This window comes from Ruditapes philippinarum, unplaced genomic scaffold, assembly GCF_026571515.1.
Source record: "Ruditapes philippinarum isolate M1 unplaced genomic scaffold, ASM2657151v2 ctg2403_1_1_1_1, whole genome shotgun sequence".
Lineage (NCBI taxonomy): Eukaryota > Metazoa > Mollusca > Bivalvia > Venerida > Veneridae > Ruditapes > Ruditapes philippinarum.
Window position 1 is genome coordinate 45,991 of NW_026856153.1, and position 12,318 is coordinate 58,308.

The following is a 12,318-nucleotide window of genomic DNA, read 5'->3' on the forward strand; positions in this document are numbered from 1 at the left end:
TACCTTGATGTTGCGTTTCTCCATACACATATATCTGATTTATATACATGTACTTAATATACATTTAATACAATCATTTATCAGTCAGTTTGTAGGCAACACTCTTTCTAAAGAACTTCTATATTTTATTACAGTACCTTTCATTTATTTATCAATTGAGATAGTAGTTCGTCAAACTCAATAGCAGTAAAGTAACAAATACTGTATCAGTAAATATCATGTCATGCAACTTTTAGTTAATGTCACTTTTCTTTTTCATGTTTTTTTGATTGGAATTTCCTTCCTAAAGTCATTATGTATTCATGTTTTTCATTAACTTTATATTGTATAATTTTGTATACATATTGAGCTATTTTTATTTTTGAGCTTCTGTGATTTAAACTTAAATAAAAGTAAAATAACTTTTGAGTTTTTAAACTTGTTCTTGTTCACTGACATTAAAGGGAATACTATATGATTGCCTGAGAGTCATGATTGCCTTGGCTGAACAATGATTTAACTGGTTTAGTACATGTATATTCATATTTAATATTAATTTGTTATCTGTTACAAGTTCATAACAAATTCCATTTAATTTGATATCAGTACATGGTCAATGTTGTACTTTAGCTGAAAAAGTTAAAGGTCCATTAGGCCTAAATGCTACTGTAATCATTTCTCAAAAACCTGTTTAATTTTGCTGCCCTGTAACAGTTTACTTAAATGAAATTGTTTGCCATAAGGTAGTTTGCTGTTTTTAACAAAAAGTACATGGGTGATTTATTTTGTATGGAAGTCGAAATACTTCTTTTACTTTTATGACAGATAATTTCACAGTCAGCGCTATTTCCTACCAGTGATGAGCATCTAACATGATTTTAAATCTGTTAATCAAATGTTGCAAGACACATGCTTGGCCTTATCAAGATAGAAAGATGTAGCCATTTCTGAGGCTTAACGTGTTTTTAATGATAAAGAAGCAACTTTCTATATTCATATTATACGTTCCGTAAGCTAGCTGGATAGCTTCCTCACATTAGGAATCGAAAGTCCATTTCGGGATTCGAAACTCAGCGGGTAGGGGACATGATCATGTTAACCACTGGGCCACAAACAAGTATGTTGCATGACATTATGCAGTAGTTCATGCCATCGGTGTATTTTATAATATAGAAAAAGAAAACAAAACAAGAATCTTTAAGAGCTTGCGAAACAGTTTATTTTTGGCCAAAAATAAAAAGTTTATAAGAAAACAATAAGTATATACAGAATGTGTGAGCGGCACGTGAAAATGAGTCATTCCTTGGTCTACTTCCGGTCGATGGTTGATGCAGTGTTGAATTTGTCAAGGTTCCAGTGTATTTAACCGAATTTCTGCAAATATAAATATATTGCTTATCTTCTAATTGATTTATAATAAGGTTAATGAAAGATTCGTTTTACAAAATGTTGTCAGTATCAACATTTGAGTAATACCATTACATATGTTAAGTTGTTAGATATGACGTTGATTTATAGACAAAAAAAATAGTGCTTTCCTGAAAACGTAAAAAAAAAAAACACAAAAATATTGCATTACATGTATATCTAATGGACGCCAAGAGATTGAGAGATGAATGCCCTGCTCTGCAGTGTTAATATAAAAGATAACATTTCGAATGTAAGTAAAAAGGAAAATATAAATAAATCTGCTGTACCCTCATTTTTCGGCCGTATTTGGGGTATCTAGGTCTGTAAAATCCCCCGCGGATACCTCCAATACCACCACAGCCGTAACGCCCACATCCACCGATTGCCCCGCCTCCAATGAAGCCTCCGCCTCTACGGCCACCGTATCCTCCTACTCCACCGTATCCGCCCCCGTTGTTGAAATTTCCTGTAAGACATTTGATAAAAATAATAAATTGTCTATCCTTATTATTATTATAATTATTATTATTATTATTATTATTATTTCAACGCTCTCTTGATAGAAACGTGTCGTAATCTATAAAATAATGTCAATGACAAATCTTCGATGGAATTTACAATTATCAGGTTTTAGTGAAAACAGATCATTTTATAACGTGTCAATAAAAATCTTTACATTTATAGAGTTAAAAATACATGTTTTATACAGCAATGGTAAAATTCAACAGTGTCAAACACGACAATATGCATGTATATAATATAATAACTTAATACATTATGTTATATTAATTTAATTTATTACATTCCACACATATATATCATACCACCGTTAAATCCACCTCCGTTAAATCCTCCGCCGTTAAATCCGCCTCCTCCGTTAAATCCACCTCCATTGAATCCTCCCATACCACCAAATCCGCCGTTGTTACCTAATCAATAAAATATTTAGAAATATCTTAAATTAATGTAACTGAAAATGACTTGTTACAGTCCTGTATTTAACGTTAATTGATATGTTAATGTGCGCACTACAACTCTAGTGAACATACATGCAAGAGAATACAACGTTTTTAATATCCTATGTTTATACCTATTTACATTTAATAAACAAAAATCTGAAACATTGCTTTTCAGTCGTGATGTAAAAGAAACAGCTATTTTTTCATACCGCCGTTGAATCCTCCGCCGCCGCCAAATCCTCCGCCACCAAATCCTCCACCTCCATTATAACCACCGCCATATCCCTTCCAGTTGGCGGCTGATGCGGCCAGTAAAAACGACAACAAGTATACTAAAACAGCCTTCATCTACAAAATGAAATGAAGATTACAAAGTAATGAATGGAATATAAATCATTAACTTATATGACACAGGAATTCACATTACTGAGGTAGCCAGACTCCTCCAAACTCAGTAAACGCAGAAATTGACTTAAATTACTAAATTTTACTGTAATTTGTTTTGCTTTTATTTGCTTTTTATATCAAGTATGCCATTTGTATGTATTTATTTACAAATAAGAAAAAAGAAAATTTAATTTGAAGAGAAACTATTCAGACAAATGACACTGGATTTGTTAAAAAAAAATCTGGAAACTAAGTGATCCCTCGGAAGCATTAATCACAACAAAATTACATGAAAATTGCAGACTCGGTTTGATTGAGTCTAATAAAGACTAACTACTTCAGTTACAACAAGTGCTTTAAAAAAGATAACACAATAATTTGTTAAAACCGTGCGCATACATCTATGATAATATACAAAATCTTACCTTGTCCTATCACCGGCGAGGTATGGAGAGATCTGAGCGCTGATTTCTGAAACTGGCTGTTTATAAAGCCTAGAAAACATCAGGTCATCAGGTCAGCAAAAAAAAAGAGCAAAGAAACCAACCAAAAAAACAGCCAATTGAAAATGTAGACACGTGCCGCTCTACATGACTGGAAACTTGTTAAATGAATGACGAACCAACCTTAAAATCTGTAAAACACAATATCATCAGGCTATTGAAAGGTGATATTTGTAATATAATGATTTATGGGGTGAAGTTTATGTTTTCATCAAAAAAGTTGTCTTTCTTTTGGGTTTCTCTTGTTGTTGTAGGTTTTTTTTATTATTATTTGTTATAATGAAAGGCAATTATGATTATGTACGTATAGCATGTTCGTTATATACAGATCATATTTAGAAGTCCTACAATTGCGATCTGGTGCCTAATGCTTTAAACCAGGAAGCAAAGTTTTTAATTGACACAATTTTTATTGATTTTTTTATTTTTTTAAACAAATGATGTAGAAGGAGAGTATTATATTAGTCTGTACAACGTAACTGTTAGTAATTGCTATATTTAGTGCCAGGGTGAGGGATCTGATGATAGTTTGTTCGCCTGACTGCAGCAATATTTTCATTTTTGAAAAATAGATTCGTTAATTTTTTTACGAGATTGAAAGTAAGATTATTACAGGAACGCTGAAAACCGCTACGCTATAAAGTAGTACAAATATTACAAACTGAAGGTAGTATTTTACATAAAAACAAATTATATTATTCCTTGCGTATAGAAAACACAGGTCTTCTTTAGGGACAGGTATCATTGTTAGGCCTAGGGGTTGATTCAGAGGACAGCCAAAAAAATGGAAAACTGTATTTTTATCATGAAAAATTCTGCTCTGATGTACGTTGTCGTGTCAAAACATGCCCAAAATGTGATTTATTCTTACTATAACGTTAAGGGATCGACTGAAAAGAGACAAAAAAAGTTTTTCGTAAAAAAAAAAATGAAACCCGATTGAGTTTCCATGCTTTCTGAATATGGTTATTTGTAAATCATTAAGAAGACGTGCGCTGTACACGTGCTAACAAGTTGTAGGAACAAGCCCGGCTGTCAGACGCACCCTCTGATTGATTGTCTACCGTGCTTGACCACATTGTTTACACTAATTAATTAATTTACATATACCTATTAACAAACGATAATGAGATTGTCTTGTATAATGGTAGTCAATTTATTTTGTTAATATATTAGATCAAAAGTTCGTCCATGTTTAACTTAATATATACGTATATTGAAGATGTACTAAAATGTTTTGAACAATGAATTTCTCACATTCCATTTTGTTTATAGTGTTTTGATCTTTTGTGTTTTTCAATTTCATTGTCATAATATGAATATACTGAATTAGGCGAGTCAACTGTTCCCTTACTCATAAAAATCTTTCGTTTCGATTTTTTTTATAATTGGGAAATTGATTCATTTGAATTTGCATAAACAGGATATATACAGTTCTTAAAAATAATTATACAACCCAAACAACATTTAAAAAATTAGTTATAACAATAGGTGTAATTTTTTTCTGAGCATATTGTGTTATTGGTACGAAGATTCCGCCAAAATGGAACAAACTTCAAGAACATACATTTTAATTTTCTAACAAATGCTCTATAATTCGTTGAACTAAAAATTTGATCCGCTATACTAGTATTAGCAGTATATAGATTTTATTTCCTACAACTTAGATGAACATGTTAACATAACGTTATCCTATGCTTCTTCCACATCAAGATAATCAAGAATAATGTCACGTGATTCAGGAACAATAGCAATTAAAATCAAGGGGCTGCAAGCTCTGTGGTATTTTCTGATCTTTGCATTCTAAATCGTTCAGTATCTGTATGTATTTTCCTGTATAAGTTTATTTTGAAAAACTATAATTCATCATGCAGGGCACTGAGTTGCAGCGACTGCGTTTAGATTTTTTGCTATAACAATTTGAGTTTGATACATACGGAGAGTTTCTAACTTGCATTATGAAATCATTTATGTACATTTTTTTGACAGCCACACTTTATCCTTGCATATGGTGGCTAATTCCTTAAGAAAGAATATTAAAATCGCTAAAAAATGATAACAAAAACCAAAACAGTTGCCTTGACACCAGACCTTTCACTTCCTTAAAGAGCGTGTAACCCCTAATCAGGAAATACAAAAAGTTAGTTTAGAATGGAGTGTTTTCTGACAAGATGTATATGCGGAACATCTCGTCGATTACCCGTAAATATAATATTATTATCCCCCGTCGAAAGGCGGCGGGGGATATAGAAATAGTCTTCGTCCGTCCGTCCGTCCGACCTTCCGTCCGTCCGACATTTTTGTCCGGAGCATATCTCAAAAAGTATTTGAGGTAACAACTTGACACTTCATAGATGGATATATCATATTAAGGAGGAGTACAGAATGATAAATCTACCCTGCATAATTTTTCAGTTATTGCCCTTTGTTATTTTTCAACCAGAGCATAACTCAAAAAGCCGTTGAGATATCAATATGAAACTTCATAGGTGGATAGATCTCACTCAGCAGTGCACAAGAATGATAACTCAACTTTCATAATTATTTAGTTATTGCCCTTTGTTATTTTTCATTTTTGATTATTTTTCACCTGAGTGGAGCATAACTCAAAAGCCTTTGAGATGTCAACATGAAACTTCATAGGTGGATAGATCTTATTGAGGAGGAATGCTGTGTGCAAGAATGATACCTATTCCCTTTATAATTTTTGAGTTATTGCCCTTTGTTATTTTTCATAATTTTTGTCCGGATCTTATCTCAAAAGTGTTAGAGGTATCAACTTGAAACTTCATAGGTGGATAGATCTCATTAAGGAGGAGTGCAGCACACAAGAATGATAGCCTACCCTGCAGTATTTTTCAGTTATTGCCCTTTGTTATTTTCAGCCATCAGTATTCAGATAGGTTTCAATAGCTTTTATCACTTAAGCCATCAGTTTTCATTACCAAAAGACCTCTTAAAATTGAATTATTCTGCTCTACTACATATATATTCTTCCAATGAGCAAACACATTCGGCGGGGGATGGCCATGATAACATGGCTCTTATACTAATTATATTAGGATATGTTACTTTGCAATGAATAGTCAAAAATATACTTTGCAATGAATTGTCAAAAATATATTTGACTTGACATGAAGGAAAGTGGTGAAAAATTGTGATTAAAATTGCCTTAATCCACCTCATAGATTTTTATGTATACAATTTATTTATAACAATACATATAGTGTAAACTACAACTAGATAAAATTATTATTTGTTAAAAAATGTGTTGTTGCAGAAAACAATAAAATCTACAGGTTACATGAAAATGGTGCTTCTTGTGCATTTTATGTACACATTTTGAAATTGAAGTGTCCATATATTTTTCATAAAATTTCAGACTTTATTAAATTTATGTTGAAATACATTTTATTTATGCAAAAGTGGAAGAAAATAAACTTAATGTTTACTAAAACTATGATTTTAAAAGAATTTTCCAGACGGGCAGATCCCTTTAAACGGTCATGCTATAGAAAGGAAAAGCCCTGATAATGTATATAACATAAACACTTTAAAAATGCTTTTTGATTTAAATTTTACGTACATCACTTACACTTCAGTATTTGAAATGTGCCTATTCATGTAATTACTATAGTTATGCAACACGTTCATGATGGTTGTCGATTTTCGGGATAAAATGCAGCAGGGGAAACGCGGGGATAGATTTGATATTTTGCCCCAGTTAATGTACGTAGTGATTCGTTGCTCCATGCAACCCGGCAAAATAACAGGGGTATGCCGAAATTGCTGTGACGGGTCTTCTTTCGGGGATCTTATCAATTGTCAATCTCTATACCAGGTCACGTGTTTACAAAATCAGGACCAACTTATCATGACTTTTTAGTATATATTGCTTATGAGGCTGAACTGATATGTAAAAATGCCCTATACTCAAGATCATAACTTGGAATAAACTTCATACATGCATATCATGTAAGGTACGAAACTTTCGTTAAATCTCCTCATTCTTTAACGTAACATTAAATATTGAATGTATATCTTACTATTGCAATATGACAATAGAGAAAATGTATAAATCTTGATCCTTATCTTTATCATTGTGAAGGGAACATGGCCTAGCTAGAGGTATGGAAACACAAAAGTCAAAGACCCTCTATTACTTCGGAGACGAACTATATAGTTATAATTGTCTAGTGTATAAGTGCATTGTTACAGAATATATCACTGATTTATCAAGTTTCGACAATTCTTATATAAGGATTAACAACAATTTATCATACATTATTTTATTTACATTTCATTAACATAAACATATCAGAAGGTAACAACATTATATTCAGTATAATAGATAAGTGCAAACAATAAAGCAAGTTGTAATACTATCATATTATTTGCTAGTTTCGGATTATTTTTAATTTATTACAGAATTAACAAATTGTCATTTCACAAGTGATTTCTTCTGTGATTTCTTCAAATGCACTTCTTTATGACGAATCATATTTCCGGACTGTGTAAAACTCTTATTACATACGTCACAAGTGTACGGCTTTTCTCCTGTGTGAACACGCACGTGTTTTCTATACGTGCTGTAATCTCCAAATGCACGTGAGCAGAAATTGCACGTGTACGGTCTTTCACCGGTATGAGTTCTTACGTGCGTGCGTAGTGTTGATTTCTGAGCAAAGGATTTCTGGCAGTATGGACACTGATGGGGTCTTTCCCCGCGATGTTGGCGCATGTGCACTCGTAGACTTGACTTTGTTTGGAAGCTTTTGTCACATTCTTGGCAATATAAGTCCGTATTATATCTATTCATGTCAACAACAGGGTAAGCACTTGAAGTTATCACACAGGGGACAAATCCTTGAAAGGTGGGTGTGGTCTGAATATTTAATGGCTCAAAATAGTTCATCATTGGTGTAGGTGAATGATGTACAGCTTTCTGTTCATACACATTTTGATGTACTTCAAACAATTGGGATTCTGTAAAATCCACGTTTTCACAATTTTCTGGTGTTACACATTCTGTTTTAATGAGATCCCTCTTGTCAATACTGTCTAGTACGTCATCAATTAAATCAGAGAAATTAGTTTTGACATCATCAAATTGATCATTTGGGCCTTCTGAATAAACCATGGCATCCGAAATATCCTGAAATGTTGACATATCCGAAAAGCTACAGTATCCCAAATCGGATTCCTCGGACATCACGTTAGCTGCAACATTTGATGAAGTTTTAATAGTAGGCAACCGAAGTTCACCGAGTGGTGACGGATTCAATTGTTGTTGCGAAGGTATTTGTGTTTGTTCAGGCACATTTTGTGGATAGGAGGCTGAAATGTCAAATGTTTTATTTGATACAATATGTGTTTCGTTATCATTTGTACTGCTGTGTATAGCTGATGCTACAGCTGAAGTTATGTCACACTGTTGTTCATTGGATGATCCTGAAATATGGCAAGTTTTCATTTCCTTGTCGGACGCCCCAAACATTGACGTAGACTGGAAACCTGGCTGGTTTGTTGAATGTTGATAAAAGTTGTTGTTAGCAAAAGTTATGTTAAATGGTTGGAACCCATGGAACTGCATCGCTTGTCTAAAATTATTCTGTGTCTCAACATTTGATTGGTTGTTTGCTTGATTCATGCAGGCGTTGTCTGTAGCATGGAACTGATGACCGTGGAAAATGGCGGGAATCATTATGTTTTGATTGAGAAATAGTCCGTTCATCTCTATATCTGAAATAAAATATCATAATTATTATTTTTCTTACACGTAAAAGAAGATTTTTGAATTACTGTTTTACATGTCAAATCGACATTTTTTCCCGCAAGAAACTATATGTGTCGAAATAAAATTGTTTGCCGGAGAACACTGCAAAAATTATGTATTCAACCATTATCTTCAACATTCGTGTGATATAATTGTCCATTTTTGATGTACATATTTTGATATACATCCTAAGTAACAGTACCACCCTAAGTAACAGTAACTTATTAGTTGATAAAATAATTTACCGGCTCTTGCATTCTGAGAGATAAAAGACGCAGGTTATGCAAACACTCAACGAATAAACATATTATAACTTTATTATTCTCATTAAAGTACACAATTAATATATATGAATATGAATGCCTTTTGCCAATCTACAAGATTTTAAAAGACTGAATTACTATTCATATATCTCATTCCTACCAACAGACATTAATTAACTATGATAACATTTTGTTTGTCTCATTAGAAGAAGAAAACTTTATACATTTAAAGGCATTTACATTTTAACTTATGTGAAATATTTATGGAACATTTCTCTAAGACATGTTATCATATACATGACGCACTTCTTGAGACAAATATGTAATATGAAACTTTTATAGTAATGCAAATAAATTTCATAATTGTTCTATTGCACGAAAACAATTAAATTGCTTTGAAATTAATTTCGAATTAATTTCGAAGAGAATGTTTTAAAGGCCCAAATTAAGCATATGAAATGCTTTCATTTTTTTTCAAAGTTTTTAAAAAGTAGCTAACAGATAGATAGACAGAAAACTTTATTTCCTCTCATAGTATTAAAATACTACAAATATATTTAGCCATTTATTGTTCCGGCAGAAGTCAGCAAAATGAAAAAGCAAAACAAAAAGAAAGCCCAAAAAAGTTTACTTTACTAGTATCTGTATTTCTAATTTGTCATTTACATTTGCTTCTGTTGCTTTTTTTGTCAATTAGTAAACTTATAGTACTTAAGTTTTTTACATGGTAGTCAAAATACTACTTTGTTAACATTGTGCAACTTATATGACAAATTATTTCATCTCCATCTCTACCTATTCCGTTTGATTAGTATCTGACATGCTCTGGAACCATTATTTAGGCATTATTAAATTCATGATTGCCTTTTCTCCATAAAAGAAATATGTATTCGTTTTTAAAGCATAATGTGCCTTTAAGGCAAGTGTGCAATATCATGAATTGATATTTTTGATAAACTGAAAATGCTTTTACTTTTGTGTTACAGATTATGATTGAAAATAAAAAACAACAACATTTTTCCAACTTTCTGACGGCGATGCTAGAATTTCTAATTGTAAAATAAATTACTTTCTATCTAATTATAACATTGTTATGAGAGCCTTTAAAAAAGAAAGAAAGATAATGGTAACTAATGAATCTGTTACAAAGAATGAAATGTACTTACCTATATATTCTTCTTATCTCCCTTTGATTTATATATTTCATAAAATGGTGTATGTCTTCGAATTATGTCTTCTGTATGGTTTGATTTAACATAGGTTGAATTCGGATAATTTATCAAAATATTTCTAAAATGATAAATTTGAGTAAATGTAGTGTGTCCAATAGATAATCGATAATCTCGGAATAAGGCGGGGCTTAGTTGAAACGTAGATATTTGATTGGATAAGAAGTGTTAGCACCTTTGAAACAAATATTTTCTCACATTTACTAATGATGTATAATCGGTTTGTACAAACATGATCTCGAGTAAATAAAATATATGATTACTAATAACGAGAGAAGAGATTCGCCGCCTTTGATGTTTGTTATAAGAAATATACAAACAAACAAACATCAAACCATTGCACCAATTAAATTTTATTTGAAAATATTATAAATGTAATAATTGAATAATGTGATACCTGAAACAAACAAACAAAATATGATATATTCAATTCTTATTTTTTATTCATTATATACTAGCGTTATTTCTGACTGCGGAAACCATCCGGTTCTTTAGGGGGGGGGGGGGAGAGAGAAAAAAAAACACGAGTGTCTTCATCACCAAAAAATGCCGCATACGTTATATTTATAAAAAAAAAGAAAACATTTTCTTATTAATACGAACTGTATTAAGCATAAAACAAAATGCATTGCTTACAGCCAAAACACAATGATACACATGTACAATGAGAACAATAACAGTTAATGATACACAGTTTTCTGAAGAATTTAAGTTAATATAGGAACATATAAAAACAAATAAGACTGTACTTATAATAATATAGTTTTATAGAACAGAACACATTTTGTGTAGTTTTACAGAAAAATAACAATTATGATTTGCCCAATACAAAAATTTAGTTGGGGCATATGATGACAAAAGACTATCAAGTTTGTTCATAGTCGGCCGATGGCAGTATAGTATGGTTTTAAGTATTTTGTTCGAAAATGTCTGTAGAAGGGACATACAATAAGAAAGTGATATTAACTCTCTACTTGCTATTTATATATTCGCTGTTCTCTAGGAGTGTTTTCATATCTACCCTATATACAAATACATTACGGGAGTAAGCTCGTAGAAGGATGAATACAATCAAGTTAAATAAGGCTTAAAACACTAAGATCAACGCTACATATGTCTTTTTTGAGCCTGACATCTATAACTAGCCAACCCGCTTTTCATTAATAAAATTATGTATAAATATACTAGTAGCTCAAGGACTTCTTCTGATCAGAATAAACGTTTTTGTGGCTTATATTTAGGCTTATAAGATTGATTTACTAGTATAATAGAGGAATGTATATGTTATAAGTATACATAAATATACACACTTTTCACAACTATGAGAGTTATCAGTTAAACCACGATCACAACTTGTTTCCCTTTATGATATATTATTATAATATTCTTGGAAAACAGACTAACAAACTTTAGTACAGACACCAGTTATTTCATTCCAGTATTTATTAATTAACAGGAGTGCGAGGAGCTGACATTTGTCCACTATATCACTTATAAGGTAATAATGACCAATACACTGGAATATCGAACTTTACAGGACAAACTTTATTACGAACATCATATAAAAAAACACAAAAATAATTAAAAGAACAACAATCTCAATTATTCACTTTAAATGTTACTGAATCATCATGCTATTTTGAATCAAAACACTATTCATCAGCTGATAAAGTTCTATCGAAAGTTTGTTTATCATATTATATCTGTTTATATGTTGCATTGTCATGTACCATAGAGATCTGTTCTGTTCTGTTCACTAGGGTTTGAGAAAAATCATCTTCCAAATCCAAAATTACGTATAGTCATATTTTT

The 12,318-nt window shown here is 31.7% G+C and overlaps 2 protein-coding genes across 4 annotated transcripts; both read right to left on the minus strand.

The window, feature by feature from the left end:
• Positions 1-1,175: 1,175 nt before the first annotated feature.
• Positions 1,176-3,447, minus strand: LOC132745594 (uncharacterized). Of its 3 annotated transcripts, none has more exons than XM_060734543.1 (5): positions 3,161-3,447; positions 2,558-2,696; positions 2,217-2,318; positions 1,677-1,855; positions 1,176-1,353 (listed from the first exon to the last, which is right to left on the minus strand). In XM_060734543.1, exons 2-5 carry the CDS (start codon positions 2,694-2,696, stop codon positions 1,342-1,344), a joined length of 432 nt encoding a protein of 143 aa, XP_060590526.1. In that variant the 5' UTR covers positions 3,161-3,447; the 3' UTR covers positions 1,176-1,341. The 3 variants fall into 3 exon arrangements, with proteins under 3 accessions (XP_060590526.1, XP_060590527.1, XP_060590525.1); XM_060734544.1 differs by having other exon boundaries at positions 2,229-2,318; positions 3,161-3,445; XM_060734542.1 differs by having other exon boundaries at positions 2,214-2,318; positions 3,161-3,439.
• A 4,083-nt stretch (positions 3,448-7,530) lies between these two features.
• On the minus strand, positions 7,531-8,942 carry LOC132745602 (zinc finger protein 271-like). Its single transcript, XM_060734559.1, has one exon. It carries the CDS (start codon positions 8,940-8,942, stop codon positions 7,680-7,682), a length of 1,263 nt encoding a protein of 420 aa, XP_060590542.1. The 3' UTR covers positions 7,531-7,679.
• Between the last annotated feature and the right edge of the window lie 3,376 nt (positions 8,943-12,318).

Excerpts from the sequence above, each read along its gene's own strand:
- LOC132745594 (XM_060734542.1), bottom strand. The coding sequence starts at position 2,696 with ATGAAGGCTGTTTTAGTATACTTGTTGTCGTTTTTACTGGCCGCATCA. Across the intron at positions 2,319-2,557 it reads CGGCGGAGGATTCAACGGCG|GTAACAACGGCGGATTTGGT; the intron begins GTATGAAAAAAT and ends TTTATTGATTAG. Across the intron at positions 1,856-2,213 it reads CGGAGGTGGATTTAACGGTG|GAAATTTCAACAACGGGGGC; the intron begins GTATGATATATA and ends AATGTCTTACAG.
- LOC132745602 (XM_060734559.1), bottom strand. The coding sequence starts at position 8,942 with ATGATTCCCGCCATTTTCCACGGTCATCAGTTCCATGCTACAGACAAC.